This window comes from Cupressus sempervirens, chromosome 8, assembly GCF_028749045.1.
Source record: "Cupressus sempervirens isolate cs-2001-9-10 chromosome 8, ASM2874904v1, whole genome shotgun sequence".
Classification (NCBI taxonomy): domain Eukaryota; kingdom Viridiplantae; phylum Streptophyta; class Pinopsida; order Cupressales; family Cupressaceae; genus Cupressus; species Cupressus sempervirens.
The window spans coordinates 22,432,259-22,451,225 of record NC_143125.1 but is presented as its reverse complement, the minus strand read 5'-3'; the positions used below and the strand labels follow the sequence as shown (position 1 = coordinate 22,451,225).

General features: G+C 36.1%; 1 protein-coding gene across 1 annotated transcript in view; it reads right to left on the bottom strand.

Moving 5' to 3' along the window:
- LOC149541381 (putative fructokinase-7) overlaps window positions 1-18,967 on the bottom strand; it is a 174,285-nt gene that overhangs the window by 61,996 nt on the left and 93,322 nt on the right. Inside the window, exon 6 of the mRNA XM_089796651.1 lies at window positions 3,819-3,935. Coding sequence (XP_089652777.1) covers window positions 3,819-3,935 — 117 coding nt within the window. The remainder of the gene's footprint in view (window positions 1-3,818; window positions 3,936-18,967) is intronic.

Sequence of the window (18,967 nt, the reverse complement as noted above, 5' to 3'; positions counted from 1 at the left end):
AGTAGCTATGCCAAAAGGAGAAAATGCAATTGCAAAACTCGAAAATTCAAGAAATGATAATACAAGAATAATCTCTAAGCACCACAAGAATCTTTCAAAAAGACACAAGTCCAATGAGAGAAAAGAGAAACTATTGACTTGTCATGTATCACATATAGCTCAAATACATGGATGCAAAAGGATGACCTCCCATCATCACAAGGATCATGCACAAAAGATGCTACAGGAAAGATTAATAAAAGAAATCATAATTCAGGTTATGTGGAATTGTTTAAGGATATCTACCACAACTGTCTTTCATCCATAGTTGGGAATGAGATGAATGATGTTTCAAGTACAAGTAAATCAAGGGTCATGTCATGTATCCCACTTCATTATCTTGAGGTTGGAGAACAAGTCTTTATAATACCAAAGCTATGTGAAGGTAAGTTTCAAAGGCTAGTGGACAAAGATGATCAATGCAAGCAAACAAAGGATCATATCAGAAAATCACAAGATCGTCAAAGAAAAAATGTATTGGGAAAACTAGATGAAGAAGTAGATGATGAAATTTTGGACTTAGGCAAGTTTAATTTCAGAAATGAGTATGCTATTCAACTTATTCCTAACCACTTATTCAAAGTTAAAATGGACAAGACATATAGTAACCCACATTTGGAACAAAGTATCGAAGTTGATTTGAAATCACACCAAGGCAAGGATGAAAACTAGTTATGGGATCCCGGTGCATCTTCCATCAAGGAAACATTAAGAACCATTTGGAACAATATGATTCATACTGCCATCACCAATAGCTCTCAATTCATAGTACCAAAATATGCAATTCAAAAGAGGGCTCTTTCCTTGGATCAGAGACCGAGAACTGATTGTTCATTTTTTTTAACAAAGGGGAGTCATACTTCTCTCTTAATTCCTATGCAAGATATGTATTTCCACCATCGTGTTTCAAGTGAGATAACTTCTATGGAATATCTATTGAGCTCATGGAGATTAACTACTCATATCCTTACTTCCATCACAATGAATCATCACTCCTGTCAATGCAACTATATTATATAGAGATGGCATTTTGATTTTGGGACCGAGAAATTAGTGACAATATAAAGATTCTTTTGGGAAAGCATTTTCCTAGAGGGGGAGACTATAATATCCCCAATTTAAGATACAATTAAAATAAATTTTAGTTAAAGATTGAAATTTATTTACAAACGATTTACCACCAAACCGCCTTATGAGGTAAAATTACAAATTCAATAGGATGTTAATTTCCACATCGTATGATGAGACAATAGCTCTAGAGTCTTCGATGACAACATATATATATATATATATATATATATATATATATATATATATATATATATATATATAGAGAGAGAGAGAGAGAGAGAGAGAGAGAGACGGCAAGAAGCAAACTTGTACGAGACTCTATTGGAATCACAAAGCGACAATCCTATCCTTCATACATGGACCATCTAGTCAAACACACAATAAATCTATTATGGTATCAATGGTCAAAGAATTGGAGTGATTTAAGTCCAAAGACTAATATGTGGCTATATAAAATATATTAGTGACTTCCATATGGAAGGAAACACGCAATACATAAACGATCTCATTAATGTATATCATGAGTTGTGGTTATGTAGGGAAGTAGTCAACAATATTGTTATCAATATAGACACTAACCAATCACATACATGATGTCCTTGATATCAATAAATGGCACATGCAATACACTAATCGTGAGTAGTAGAAATATCCAATAAAGGCTTCATCCAATAGCCATGGAGAAGGTATGTGAATCTATCGCCAAACATGATAGACAAGTATGTTAATGATCGAATTAGCATATAAGTTGACATCGATAAAGGACATTTAGTCAGAAAGATCCTCATCAGCAAACAAAGGATTGATAAGTAGGGGATGTTTTTCCACAAGTCAAATTCTAATATTGCAATCAAGATTCAATCGGTATAGTTTTTGAGTCGAACTCATTAACCTGTGTTTCATGACTAATGGTTCACATGAACCCATCTCTCATGAAAATGAATGGAACACTTAGTACTCATTACATCTAGGTGATGCTCACAGAGGTGAAGCAACTAGACTTCGATTACTACTCCAACTCGAGCATGCTTGATACGAAGTTTCCTCCATGGTTAAACCCACGATACTTGTAACCCTATTTGCAAAAGTTAAAACATTCAGCAAGTGTTGTGTCTTATGAACCATTCATTAGAAATTCTCCTAAACTCATCAATCGATATGTAGGAGATTTCTTTCCATAGCAAGTCAAATTGTGATATTTCTATCAAGATTCAACTGAGTAGTTTCATGTTCATGGGTTCACATGAACCCATATCACATGAGAATGAATGAAAACTTAGCACTCAATGCATCTAGGTAATGCTCATACATGCGGAGCACTGAGACTTCCCAAGAGGTCGCCCATCCCAGTACTACTCTAGCTTAGCACGCTTAATTATGGAGTTTCCTTTATGGTTAAAGTTGAATAAACCCACTATGCTTGCAACCCCATTTGTAAAATCTTTGGCAAGTGTTATGCCTTAAGAACTATTCATTAGAAAATCCCTTAAGCTCATCAATTGATAAGTAGGAGATAATTTTCCACAACAAGTCAAATTGCAATATTGCTATTGAGATTCAACTGTGTAGTTTCTTGAGTCAAAATCATTGACCCATGTTTCATGAGTAGTAGTTAACATGAACCCATCTCTCATGAGAATGAATGAAACACTTAGCAATCATTGAATCAAGGTGATGCTCACAAAGGTGAAGCACCAGAACTTCCTGAGAGGTCACACATCTCACTATTACTCCAACTCGAGTGCGCTTAACCACGAAGTTTCCTCCATGGTTAAACCCACTCTTAAAATTTACTGATGTGAGATGAGTAGACTTATATGAGCGGGAAGCTCTATACCTAGCACAAAGGTGATTCCAACAACTTGAGTGGGTTTTTTTGGCATGTATTACAGTCTGCAGCCACTGAAGCGGCAGGAGAATTTGGGAGCTATAAGAGTTCATTCCTAGCAGCATATACTTTATGCTCACCTACGAGGCCCTGTCCTCTATACCCTCACCACTTAAAAACAAAAATGAAAATTATTCAGAAGTTGAAATGCATATATCAAAGTTAAGAAGGCAAGAATACATTATCTTTGATCTAGTATATAAAACCCCTTATTCCAAAAAACTATAGTTTTAGTCAAAATCAATCAAAAACAGAGAAACCTATGATTATGCGTGTGGCAAACAATTGTAATGAGTAAACAGGAAAAAATGGGGTCAAAAAAGATTAATTTTTTTGTGAGCATCAATGAATTATGATTATCTAGTTTTTTCGCAGATAATATTGTTCATGTGAGCTATCTTGAGTAAGGTAAATAGGTAGATGATAACTGCTGCGTATAGCAAAGATGGAACAAGAAATAATTCATTTACCATTATATTGCAATATCTTTTGTGGTTATTGTCTTAACTCTATGCTATAATCTGTTTAACACTTCTTGTATTACTTTTCTCACTTCTAGATCATGACATGAGCTTTCAAAAGGTTATATATATTATTCTCAAAAGGTGATATGAAATCACATTAATCAAATTAGGAATCATTATCCTTAATGCATTTATAATCCACAAGCACTTAGTGTATCTTCAACCTTGCCTAGACACAACAAAAATATAAAATAGGCATGAATCAAAGAAAAACATTATTGCATTTAAGTGAAGAAAAGAAACCAAAGATTAGTTATCATTACTTCATAAGTTCATAGTTCTTAATGGCAATATACCTGATAAAGGGAAAGGTCTCTTGCTAACTGGCTTAGCATTCCACCAACAAATGCATCACCAGCACCAGTTGTATCCACGGCCTCAACTTTCAAACCTTTTACTCGCCCACTGAACTCCTGCAAAATAAGATTTTACAATTGCTTAAATTTGGATATAAAGCAATGTAGAACTGTAAGGACTGGGATGCATTAGTTGTGAACTTGAAAAAAGTTCAAGTCAGATTTATGCTTGCTAAGTTGTGCATCTGTGCACACATGTTTGTATACTTCTTTTACAAGTAAAATAATAAATAATAAAATCAAAGATGTAAATCTGGATGCAGCAGTTCACTCACCTGGGCATTTATAGAAAAGACATCTTCTCATTGGACATTTTTATGTGTATGGGAAATCAAACTTTATGCTTAAAAATAAACTATGTTTTATAGATGCCATGTTGGAGGCCAAAAAATAACTAAAATGGCTATGTAATGGGATGTAATGTTATTGTAGCTATGGTTGAATTCCCTAATGCCAACATAGATTAGTAAGGTTGTGATAACATTATTATTGTGATATAATAATTATATTGATAATATTATTGTCATATAATAATTACAATGATAATATAACTATTATATTGTAATATTATAATTATATTGATTATATATTTATTCTTATATTGATAATATAATAATTATATTTATTGAGATAATATAAGTATATATTAACTATACAAATTACTTTATAATTAACTATAAGAGTTAATTATTATTATTGTTAATGTTTAGTAGCTTCTGTCGGATAACTCTATGGTTATTCATATAATTATATATGAGATATAATAGTATGTGACATATAAGCTTATTATTTGATATATATATATATATATATATATATATATATAACACAATTAAGTTTGTATTATTAATTATCTGTTTATTGAATAGACATGTCTATTCATTGACCTATGCCTAATATAAATGAGAGGATGTTGCATATGGAAAACATATACCTTGAACAGGCAATGCTATTACATACTGCAGCAATCCAATAAACTAACAATTATAATATGATTTAATTTTTAGGGGCCTCATGTGAAGAGTGGTGACCCTTGGCGAAGGGGTGCCACTGATAAGTATTTAGGAAGAGTGAAAACTTCCTCTCTTGGAATCCACCATAAGCACAATCAAAAAAGTAGCATGGTACCAGAGTTAAGCCTGGGAAGAAGCTCTCAATAAAGATATCAAAGATTGAGCGATTCTGATTGATGTCTATCTGCAATGGATAGAACTGTCATACAGGGATGATTATTGACGTAGTATCATCAACAGAAATGTCAGAGGACAATACTAGAGCAGGGAGAATTATGGTATAAGAATAAAGGAAGGAGAACGAATAAAAATGATATTTACAGCATTCGATTTACAGAATCTTTAACCTGAATAATAATCTAGCTTTGTTTGCCTACACTCATTATATTTGGGATAGCCTTTCAAAGTTACAGGTATGTCTAGTCAAAGCTAATAGACATTTGGATTGACTATTTGATTTTCATAATATTATTTTCTGTAAGTAAGGATGCCACAAACAATCAATGCCCATGGTTATCATGGAAAATTATTGGCGTCGACTAATATAGTATGACTGCAATATTCAAGGCCACCACATCATACTCCATTAGGTTACAGTTCGCCTGACTCAGCATACCCTCTTCAATATCGGGTCTAAGTGTACTGGGGCTATGTCAGATATATTCAGATTTCACAGCATAACCCATATCAATGTGTTTGATGTATAACTCATAGCTTGGCTGTGTAGATAGTTGGAGGGCATCGAAACTCAGCATCCTCAAAAACTAAACCATTTTCCTTGAGGGCATCAAAACTCAGCATCCTCAAACTCTAAACCATTTTCCGGGCAGTTAAAAACATATGGTCTATCCCATTCAGATATGTATCAACCAAAGTAACAAGAATCGGAATCGGATCGGAATCGGCAAGGCCGAATCAAATCGTGAATCGGCCATGAATCGGAATCGAATCGGCCATGAATCGGAAAATTAAAAAAACCCTTGAAATTTAGTGAGTAACTTATTTCATAAACCCTTTATCGCTGATTCGATTCACCGATTCACAAAAAATCGTTTGGCTTGAATCGAAACGCCAAATCGCGTGAATCGCATGAATCGCCGTGATTCTTGGAACTATGGTATCAACCATAACATCTACCGATGATTTTATACAAACAATTACAAAGTACTGTAGAAGAAAATTCATAGATGGGAGGGATATTGATCGTTGAAAAGGTTAGAGTCATCTGTGACTGTATACCCTTCCACCATCATCTTCAATTAATGATACAGTTGAATAATAACAACAAGCAAAATTAGCTATCAACTATAAAAAACAATGATATGAGTTCATCACAAAAAGGGTAATAGAATCCAAGAGGGATGATCAAACATGTGGAGAACTTATTCTACTACTCAGATCAAATCATACGATCAGTTGAGCAATAAAATTGTACATCATGCATGCACGATTTAAGAGAAATTACTGTGCAGAAATAGCATCACAGCAACATCATGGAAGTAGAACAATTAAATTTAAGAAATCAGTTTCAAATCTTAAAGATCATATAAGAGAGGTAAATGGAAACAACTTGGCTATTATAGCAACAAGTTTGATGAGGCTAAACAAATAAAGAAGAGAAGATACAAAATAATTGGATGCAGAGTGTGGCAACTTCTGTAAAAGCTTGTGATGATGCAGTAGGTAGAAACTATAATTGCTGCTAAGTACTTTTCGATCTTGTCAAGAACAAAGTAGTTGATTGCTCAGCAAGCTGTGGAGAATGTGGTTCAACCACTGTTAGATTGTAGATGGAAATAATTCTGATTATGATAGTGATGTGATTGTCGGCAAGAGCTGAAAGCTCAACCTGACCGCTCCTGTTGTGTCCCTCTGGTAGTGGAAGTAGACTAAGATTCTGAGATCTATCAAATAAAAGTAGGCAATCTCTTTCAGGACAGACCAATAAGCACAAGAGATTGTAATCAAGGAAGGAAAAACTTGATAATTGCTACTATGAAACTGAGTTGGTAGTTGGAGACTTTTCTTCAAAAGAGAGTCTGATAATCCATTAGAACTTGATGAGGAGGTCAAGAGGTTGATGCAAGAATTTGAGCTTCAAAGGGAGCAGAATGCAAGGGGATTTTGTTCTAATCTTGGGCTGGTCATATTCCTATCCAGTCTAGGACTCGAGCCTATGACAGTAGGTCCAAGGTGGTCTTGGATCTAGCACTTTCAACCTTATGTGGATCATGCCAAATGATGAGAGTCTCTTGGGGCAAGATATCTTCAATGATCGGGATCATGTGAGCAGGGTATGCTTCCATGATAGAGGGAGCAGTTAGAAGGATCTGCTTCAGCTAATTTCCAAAGATCTTGGTCATATTAGTTCAGAGGGAATAGACCATGTCGAGATGGTTTCTCTAGTGATCAAGAAATTGTAGCACTCAAAGGACTTTGACTCCAGGGATAGAATTCCTAGTGTATAGGCTCGAAGGCCTTTATACTGACACCGAGGTCAAGATATCCTTAGATTGATGGATACTTGGTGAACTTGAGTATGCAGACTCCGACCTTGTACTTCATGACAGGTCAAAGCATGTAGAGATCAAATGGTATTCAGCTGAGCAACATTACCATTGATGATCAAATGGTCATTATTCTCAGCAAGCCCCTTGCCAAAGTGAAGTTTGTGCAATTTTGAGACAACCTTGGAGTTATAAAGAATGAAGAACTTGCTGAGAGGGTGTCTTAGCATTAGTAGTTTGTAGAGATGTAATATAAAGCATTCTTCCCTGTGAGAGAAGTTTGAAGTGAAACCATTGTTAATACACTTTTCTCTAAGACGGAGAAATTTGAGGTGAAAGCCCTTGTAGCATTTTTCTTTGAGACAGTGAAATTTGAGATATCAACCCTAGTAACAATTTTCTTTGAGACGAAGAACTTTGAAGTGCCAACCCTTGTAATGCATTCTTCTCTCTGAGAGAGCATTCTGAGCCAAAAGCCCTTGTTCCACACTCTAGGAGTAGCCATGGTAGATGTCATGAGAGAGAATCGATTACTTTGCACTTGTGTTTATTCACCCTTTAGGAGTGGTTTTGGTGAATGTCATTATGAGATGGTGACATCACATTGAGTGATTCCATGATGAGCACTTGTGCACATGTTCTTTCCATGCTCTAAAAGCAATTGTGGTTGATGTCATGTGCGAGAATCCATAACTTAGCACTTGTGATTATTCACCCTCTAGGAGAGCCATGGAGAACGTCATGACGAGATGATGACGTCACATTGAGTGATTTCATGAGTGCTTGCTTTCATTTGCATTTCTATTCATGGGAGCAGCTATGATGGACCCATCCTCTAGGAGTAGCCATGATGGATATCATTAAATAACTCAGAGACCAAGAAGGATTCCTCTATAGCTAAGAGGTGTTAATGTTATTGTAGCTATGGTCAGTTTCTTCTGGCCGACATAGATAACATAAAAGTTGTGATAATATAATTATTGCGATATAATAATTATATTGATAGTATACTATTATATTGTTCAAAAATATAATTATTATTAGATTGATAATATAATAATTATATTTATTGAGAGAATATAATTATACATTAATTATATAAATTAATATATAAATAACTAGAAGAGATAATTATATAATTATATTACATAATAATATAATTTAATTTAATTGCACCTCATGTGAAGAGTGGTGACCCTTGGTGAAGGGGTACCACTGTAAGTATATAGGAAGAGGGAAAACTCCCCTCTTCGAATCCATCATAGATATTACACACAATCAAAAAATCAACAATAGGACTTATGCTTTCATTCTGATAAGGATCTAATTTGTTCTATACAAAATAATGAGCAATAAACATAAATAATATGCATATTATGCAAGTGAGAAAAGAGATAACTAGTACGATTTTAATATGGTAGCTTTATAGCTGAGTAGTGACTTAAACAATGACAAGTGACAACCATATCAAAATAAAATGTGGATTTCATAACTTGATTGTAAAATAAATACTTGATTTGAACCATAGTTTTGCAGCTTTTAATCATAGGCATTTTTTTTTAAACAATTGGCATAAGTGAATAGATGGGATGTTTCTTTGTTTGAATATAAGTTAACTATTCTTTGAAAGTAATGCAGGAGCATCTTGGGTGTAATGGCAATCTTGCATCACCCAAAAATATTATTTGGTTTGTCAATAAGGGCTATCTTAGTGCAGAGTTGTCATTTTTATAAACTTCTATTTTTTGTAAGTTCATTGTTGAAGCTCAAAATGTTCTAAATTCTTTCCGAAGGTTCATTTTGGATAAATCAGCCTGTTAGTAAAGTTTCATTGCAAGATTAAGTCTAGTTTTGAAGATATTGAAAGATCTTGGTATTATCAGCAAGTTTTGAAGGCTTCAAGGGCTTTGAAAAGGGGTTAAACCTTGGATGACTAGAACCCGCACAAGTTGTGTGATGTAGAATTGTTCACCCCATTTCTTAAACAAGGTCATAATAGCTAATCAGGACAATTGCCGATGAGTTATGGTCTCCAGAAGTTGCAGTACCTGAAGTAGAAGAAAATGAAATTCCTTCAAAATCTCTTTTGAGTTCCAAAGTTGTTTGGGGCCAATTCTAATGTAATAAAATATGAATTAAAATATCTTAGGGTTGGTCATCCTCAAAATTTAGGGCTGAAATTTCTAGAACCTTTTTGGGCAGCTAAAAAAAATGCCTATCTAAAGGACCATAAGGTTGTCTAGGACAATTTTGGGGAGGTATATGGTGGCTTTGGCTTGCAGAATATTCTAAGGAAAACGTCCACGTGACTTTCCATGTCATATTTCTGAATATTGTAATTCCATTTCATTGGAGATAATAGAAAGCAAGTTTCATGTTCTTGCAATTTGTTGTTATTTCTCTATTATGTTGTGTGTGCGTGTTAATAATGGGAGTACACTTCATCAAGTACTATTAGAGAAGTTCTCGGGTGTGTAGACAAATCGCGGAATGTGAAGCAATTTGCACCAAGACTGTGGTTGTGAGTTTGAGTGGTAAGTGCAAAAATACCTCCACGAAGTAACTGTGGTAGAAGAGTTGGTAGTGGAACAAAAAAGGATTTTAGAGCCCTTCAGAGACAAGTGCGAGCATTGCAAGAGGAGTTGCGTAAAGGAATGAATATTGGGGCAAGAGATGAAATGAGAAGGAATTTGAAGAAGGGCGAGTTGAACATGAAGCAACAAAAGTAGCTAGAGCTCTTGAGAAGGATAGGATTTAAAGGTCTATTTGCAAGATTGGAAAAAGACCCAAGATTGAAGTCCCCACATTTTTGGGAAATATTGACCCATAGGAACAGATGGACTTGATCAATGATCTGGAAGAATATTTTGAGTATGAAGATATGGAAGATCTTGATAGGATCAAATTTGCGAAGGACAAACTAAAGGGTCGTGCAAAAATTTGGTGCCAAGAGATTTGATTTGAGAGAAATAGAAGAGGAAAGGAGAAAACAACATGGGATCAGATGGTGGATTTATTAAAGAGACAATTAAAAATTGTTGATTATGAGCTTGATCTACTCAAGAAAACGCAAGGGTTGAAGCAAGTGGGAAGGCCTGTTCAGGAATATACAGAAGAGCTCTATCAGGTCCTCATCAAAATAGAGCATGTGGAAGCTGACAAGGAAAAACTCTTGTTACCTATATGGGTTAAAGTCAAGTATTCGAGAGGAATTAAGCCTAGTTAGAATGACCAATATCGAAGAGGCATACCAATTTTCTTTAAGCATGGAAGAGAAGCTAAACAAGAAGTCCGAAAGAAAGCAAGGTGGAAGACGTCATGGTGGAAGATCCAGTGGGCGGTCTTATGGAGGCTGAAATGAAGATAAGAAAAGAATGATGAGTAAACTAGCAATCAGAATTTGAGGGGAAATAATTTGAATCATTCCCATGATCAAAATTAAAGGGATTAGAGAGGAAGAGGACAAGGATCAGGAGAATGTGTTTTTCATGGAACATGTTTCCATTGTGGACATAGAGCTCATGAATGTAATCAACATCAAGGGAGAGCCAATAGAAGACCTAAGGTCAATGCACGAGTTGAGCATGTAGACGAAGAAGCCAAATCTTCACATTCTGAAGATGTTGAAAGAGGAGAAGTCTTGGTTACTACAAAAGCCTTGTTGTATGATTAGAATGAACCTGAAGAAAGAAAGAATTTATTTCACACCAAGTGTAAGTGTAATCGTAAGGTATGCCATGTTATTATTGATAGTTGTAGCACAAAGAATCTTGTCTCTAAGAAAAAGGTTAGTAGTTTAAGTTAGAGAAAAAAAGCATTTGGATCCCTACTGAATTGCTTGGTTGTAGAAAGATCATAAGGCTTTGGTCAATGAACAATGTCTAGGAATGTTCAACATTGTGAACTATCATGATGAGGTGTTGTGTGATATTCATATTATAACTATGGATGTTTTCCATTAGTAATCAGGGAAACCCTGGTAATTTGATTGCCGTACAATACATGATGGATACACAAATACCTATTCTTCGACAAAGGATGGAGTCCAACAAAAAGCTGAAGCTAAAGGAGGAAGCGGAAGAAAAGGAATGTAGTAATGCCAAAATATATTTGATTGATTGAAGAAAGTTTCTAGAAGGGATGACACATAAGCATATTTGTCTTACTTTTAATTTCAAAATTTGGCAAAGAAGTAGAAGATGTTCATACAGAAAAGATACGATAAATTTATCAATGTTCAACAAGAGACCACAAGGGTCTAAGGGACTGGAAAATGTATAACAAGGCAAGAGTCAGTAGCGGGAGCACCAAACCATGTTTGCAAAAAGAATAAGAAATAAAGAAAAAGAACTAAACGAGGAAAGACTAAATACTCTGAACAGACAAGAAGTAGTCTAGAACCTAAGGATACGGTTTGGGAAGAGGCTGTGCCCCGGATCATCTCAGGAGCCATTGGAGATAGGGTTATGTTGTCGAGTGTCCTCTACAAGGCCTCAAAGATTTGGTGCGACCTGAAGGAGGATCGAGCAGCTGCTTCGTCTCCTAGGCAAGAGACACGGGTGTGAAAAAGGAAGTGGTGAGCTTGTTTGAAAGTTGTTTCAATGAGATCTAAAGCTGAAAAGTGTGATCGTGAAGTCACATTGGCCTCCTAGAGATAAAGTGCAAGACAACGATGAAGAGAGGGATTTGCATTCTTTGAACAAGCAGTAAAACCTCCCCTTGATATCATAATTGATGGGGCATAAGAAAACAAAATGGGTCTCAATTTTTCCTTTCCCAAAGGCACACCGGTGGCAGATCCTGTCCTCTCTGTCAATCTAGTGGTCAATCTGTATACATAATAGATGGAAGCTCATTCTAAAAGATCCCAAAGAAATGCAAATGGCATGAGTCCAATGGCATGTGAGGTACCAAGGGCACACAATAACCTCATCCTAGATATCCATGCAATGTGTTGGGTGGATATTTTGCAACTGACAGTTTTGGGTAAAAATCCAGTCGCAAAATAGGATGACCAGCCATAGCATGTGAGACAGAGTCTCTCCTACCTTAAAGGGAAGGCTTCCTCTTCTATCCGTTCCTTGGATCAATTAAAGATAAACAAGAAGTCTAGAGATTTTGAAAAAATAGGTGTTACCAATATCCTTTCTTCTTAACTTTCAAGAAAGAATCCACTTACTCATGGAGCAAGTAATGGGCAAGGTGAATCTCTAACTACACTTCTATCAAGAGTTGGAAATAGTGATACCGATAAACCTTCACTAACTCAAAGGCTAGTTGAAAATGTACCGGTTTGGCTCTAAGTCTCATCATACTTCTAAATGAAAAGCTTTACAATTAGGACACAAAGACTCCTAAAAGTAAGAAAACTATTTTGTGAATTTAACAAAGAAGTATAAGCTACAAACAAAGCTTCTAGCTATATATTTCTACAACCGCTCCCAATCAAAGCTTCAGCTCCAATTGTTTCTTAAATCACTATGATCTTTTATTGAACACACATTAATAACATGAATCAAGACAATAGGCACAAATTACAGTCAAAGCTTTTAATTTTCTCTATCACAATTAATTCAATTGCTTCTTTTATTCATTTTTCTCCGAAATTCATACTACACAATCAAAGTTATGCTTGCACAAATGCGGCAAAGCTTTCTTGCATACAACAAAAGATGATTTTTACAATGAGGGGATACTCCTTTATATAGCCACATGGAGTTGAGAAAAAGGTGGAGAAAAAAGTTGGAGCAACTCGACCAACTTTGACCTAGTCTAACTAAAAGAGAAAATATAGGGTTACATGCAATTGCTTGTGCAACTTGCATTACATGTAATTACACTTTTTTATGCAATAAATACTCTTCAATTACAAACATAAAAGAAGAAGAAGAAGAAAGACGGAAGAGAATTAAAACACTCCTAGGGATTGTCCTGAAAGGCCTTGTACGTGGATGCTATCCTAGATGATAACAGGATTGGGAGTTCCTGTATTTTGGTGCCATTGCATTCCCCTTGATAACCACGGTCTTGCATCTTTTGATAACATCTGACTCTCTTTGATGAATTGTCCATTGTCATTTGAAAACTTTGACATGTTCAAGCTTTCCTCGCTCAAGTTGTCATGAATTCTCCTTTGTAGATTGACACATTTTGGATTCTCTAACACTTTGAAAACCTTCTTGACAATGTCCGGATGTAAACTCAGAATAACTTTCCATTAGCACCTTTAATCCTTTTTTTGAAGTAAAGTGTTTGGCACATGGGAATGCGTGCAAATGGAGATTGCTGATTTTCAAATGTAACTTATGGTCTTCAAAACGTTATTGCATGAAAAATGATTATATGTAAGTGCAACATGTAACAAGGGATGAAGAATAAGATGGAATGCGAATGCGGATGGAGGATGCACTTTAGATGCAAATGCGAATGGAGGATGAGGTGCATAAGCATGGAAAGATGCGGAAGCATGTATTTGCTCATGCAAGCGCAAATGCATATGGAGAGATGGGAATGAATGAAGTTTGAGGAAAAATGAACTTTATAGTCATCTTAGGTGAAAAGGCGAAGTCAAAATACATGGAAGATAAAAATTACATCTTTTTTAATTTTCAAAAAGTGACTTTTAAATCAAAATATTACCTTTTGGATGCAATTACACGTAAAGCATTTCATGTAACCGTGTCGTGCGAATGAATGCGAAAAGTGAGATGAGTGAAAATGAAAACGGAAAATGAGATTACATGCATGCGCAAATGCTGAATGAGATGGAAAACATGTGATCGCATTCGTTGAATGGGAGGTGAGGTGTTGTGACACGGAAACCGAAAGTGGAATGTGATGATGCTTTCCCATGAAATGAAGCAACAACAAGTTCTTGGGAAAGAACTTGTGACTTTTCGAATGTGAAGAAAACCGGCAAGCAAACACAAAACACAAAAACACAAAGAAAAATGTACCTTTAAAAAGTGACTCAAACATGCCAAGATGCAACACAATTCAACACTCAAATTCGAAATTGGAACTTGGGAAAGAACCAAAAACATGAAAATGAACAAATTCTTCATTTTTAAAAGAAAAATGCACTTTCCATGGCATATATTTCAACAAGTGGCAATCATTAAGCAATTATGTGCATAAAATCAGCAAGATAAGCACAAATTAAATAGCGAGAAAGAAAGTCCACTTACATGGAAATTAAGTGCCAAAAATGAAGGAGAAAGATGCTCCAATGTTGAAAAATTCTTCAAAAATGTTTGAATCTTTTAACCTTTTACAAATTCGAATGGAAGAGGGCAGCAAACAAGGAATAGTTGTTAAAAGATGCCAAAACGCACCCTAAAATTGCTCCAAGATCCAACATTTTTAAGATGCATATGCTTGGGATGTTTTTGGTGAAAAATGTTTTACACCAAGATGCAAGACCAAATCGATTTGGTATTTAAACACCAAAATATGCATCAACATGCAATGCAATCCCTAAATAAAGCCAGATCGATTTGCATTGGAGCAAAAATATTGATCAAAAATGGAGTTATTTGTTTATTTCCTCAAAAAACTGCCCTAGATTGGAGATTCCAATAATGTCTTTGGACATGTTAGATCAATTTTTGATGCAAGGAAAATCATTGCCAAGTAAAAACGCCTCCAATAGAGAAAATCCCATGCAAATCCATCAAAGAAATCACCATTTATGATCAAAATCAGGTTCTTGGAGGGCAAAGACATGTATTTCTTCAAAATCAGACTTTTTGGAGGCCAATACACATACTAAATCATGCTTTAGTTTAACATTGGACCTTTTAGAGTCAATAGCATATTTTAAAATGTGCAAACAAGGCAAATTGCACCATTTTGGGTCAATAGCATATTTTAAAATGTGCAAGCAATCAAAATCGGACCTTTTTATGCAATTGTACATTTTAAGTTACATCTCACATTTTGGATGCAAAGATATAAAAACTTAACTTTTGATGCAGTGACATCAAAAAGGTCCACTTTTGATAACCTTATGATGTAATGATATCTAAAAAGTCCACCAAGTTGAACTTTATATGCAAAGACATGGAAAAGGTCCACTTTTGATGGATTAATATGTCTAAGTTGAAATTATATGCAATGGCATGTAAAGAGTCCACTTTTGATGGATTTTGCATGTAATGACATATAAAATGTCCACTTTTGATGACTTTAAGTGATTTAATAAGCACATGTAAATTTAAATTCATTAAAACATTACTTAAGTGGGACATAAATTATATTTACATATCATATGAACAATATAACATGTAAATATCATTTTAAAAGTAATATTTACTAGCGCATTTGATTTAAATGTTAAAAATTAAATTAAACTATATAGTTAATATAGTCACTTAAGTGAAAAATCAAAAAGTAACTCAACTTATATAACATAAAGTGCACTATAATTACTTTAAGTGAAAATTTAAAAGATAAAGCAACTTCAAAACATAACATAAAGTGAATTAAGTTATATTTTTCAAAAAGTGAATGTCAAATTAGAAATAACATGATATTTTTTATTTGTGTTGTTGCATCAAAAAGGTCCACTATTTGGACACTAAAATGGCCATATCTCTTGATTGACAACTCCAATTGAGCTCTAGGTTAGACCGAATCGAAGGGAAAAGTGAAAGACATGAAATGTGCAAAATCAAAGGACTAAAAATGTCATGTCCCCACTCTAGCTCAGTCTAGCAGAGACATGTGAGTCAGCTTATTATGGGGTCTTGTAGGCTAACAGGGTTGGATAGAGACCCAGTATGGTTATTCAGTGTTGGGGACTTGGTGTTTTGGCGGTTATTGATCAGTTGGGAGACGTTCCTTGTTTTTAGGAGATAGTTCCTATATTTATGGGGTTCATTCCTACTTTTTAGGAGGTATGATCATGCACAGGGTTGGGTTTCCATGAGTTTGCTCTTTGGGTTCAGTTTCAGAGGGATAGAGCTTGTTTCCTAAAATTTAGGAGCATCCCTAGATTTTTGGGATGAGACTGCCAGTGGATCCTTGATTTCCGACTTCAGTCACAGACAGGTGACAAGATGATTTTATGGTTTGTGATGTCAGTTGGGCATTTTGTAACTATTTGGGTTATATTTTTAATATTTCCTAAGTTAGCGTTTAATAATTAAATAAGGCTAAGTTAATAGCTATTTTGGAGTAATAAGGGGAATTTTGACCTCATTTGGATGCGTACCCCTTGGTGTGATAGCTTGTTGGAAAGGTCGTGAACTTTTCTAAATCTTTCTCTTTGGTCTCAGGGCGATTCAGTGAACGGAGTTATGTCTATGGAGAAAAATGGTCATTTTTAGTAACATTGCCAGTTTAAAATAAGACTTAAATCACTTTTGTAACCCAACGCCTTTTGGAGTCACTTTAGGGTTCGATTTGCTTTGGAAGGGGTTATAAGGAGATGGAGGCACCATTCCTCATTCATATTATGCATTTTAAACTTGTTTACAAATTTGCTCTGCTTGGGCAATTTTATTCTGGGACGCAAACCCCAGGGTATTTACTGGCTGGGACGTAACCCTCAGCAGTATTTGGTCTTGGAATTTTCAGTGGTATCAGCTGTTATCAGGGAAGTAGGACGCCATTTCAGCTTGGGTCTACAGTATTGTTTAGCTGGGCACGATTATTGGTACATGGGAAAGTGAGCCTTGCAGCAGTAGCCACCATTTGCAGCACTTTGAAATATAGAGAGTCGGATAATCAGCGGCAGACATTTGCATGTTCACAGTCTTTTTCCATCAGCCAGTTTGGCATCATTGTTAGGGAAAATGTACTGGATCCTTTATTTGGCTCTATAATTCAAAGATCTGCCTGGTACGATTTGTATCAATTCTGATTTTGCTGCATATTGTTACTTATTTTCAGACTCTTTTCATATCATTTGCTCCTCATTTCTATGTTGAATAATCATCAAAAACACAAAAACAAACAAACTCTTCTGCATTTCCGTCTAGTTCTGCAAGAAAACTTTAATAAACAGGAAAAAGAAAATTAAAAAGAAAAAATATAATTAAGCTACAGCAGATTAGCAGCAGAGATCCATCAGGGATCTTTCAGTGGTATCAGAGCTTACATCCTGCCGGCCAGTAGGGTTTGTGAGAAATTATTACAACAATTTTTGGCTTCTAGGTATTAGATAAAAAGTTTTGATAATTCATTTCAGCATCTGGGTACTGGCTAAAAAGTTTTGATAATTCATATTGGCATCTGGGCAGTCACTAGTTGGTGGATTGAATACAAATCTATGCATCCTGGTGGAGAAATACACAGGTTCTACGAGCGCAGGAGAAACCAGTGGCAAGCAGAGGCCACCAGAGACACACAGATACCAACTATGGGTGAGGCACAGGGTGCTGCTAGCGACGGCATGCCTACAGAGGCAGAAGAAAGAGAGATGGTGCGGACCCTATTCACTACTCAGCCCAGGATTGCTCAGGCTTTAGACAGATTACAAGATACCTTGGAGCGTTTGGAGATGGGTGGACACAGAGGCAGGCAAGGTAGATCAGTTTCAGTGGCTGGTAGTCAGCACAGCCATCAGTCCCATTCTTCAGTTGGGAGCTCCCTTCATTCCAGTAGGAGGCATCGCCATCATACACCTACTACAAATAGGCCATTGCTTCCCCAATTCATACCAGGTGAACGGCCAGCACAGGTGGAACCACCAGAAGTGGGGTTTCAAGAGTCAGTTTTGGCGGCCACAGCTGAGTGGAGAGCTCTACCTCCGGAGGTTAGGGACGTCTTCCCTCTTCCCCAGTATTGTGCACAGCGTAGAGATACAAACAGGTTCAAGGGAGATCATGGTAATAGACTACCACAACAGTAGCAGAATTGTGACCTCAACAGAGCTACTGGGAAGATTACATTGGCCCCATATAATGGCTCAAGAGACACTAGCGCACGAGCTTGGGTCCACAAGCTAGACATATATCTTTCATTAAGGCCCATGCCTGAGCGTGAGGCTATTCAGTTTGCTGTGTTGCATTTAGAGGGGATTTCCTATGATTGGTGGCACCATGGATTGGTCACCCAAGATCATGCCTTAGTTCACTCCTATGCTGAGTTCATCGAGCGACTCATTGCACGGTTTGACCATAAGGATACAGAACTTTATTACAAAGAGTTGGCTCACCTTAAACAAACTGGTCATGCAGAAGCCTATATTAATGAGTTCCAGCATATTGCAGTTATGGTACCTGATATGCCCCAGAAACGTAGTGTGATGTTGTTCATTGAGGGTTTGCAGGATAGGCTAAAGGGGTTGGTACATGCTTTCCAACCAGCTACTCTTAAGGAGGCTATTGATGTGACATTGAGACTGGATACTGTTCCCACTTCTTATCAGGCAGATAAGAAATCATTTAGAGATTCACGGCCTGCACAAAAGGCCAATACATCACAGAACAAAGGAGGGACCTCATCTAAAACTCCTTGGATGAATCAGGAGACGAGGAATGAATTGAGGAGGAAAAAGTTGTGTTTTTCCTGCAAAGAACCATGGGAACCAGGACACCGTTGTATGGGTAAAGGAAAGGTTCAT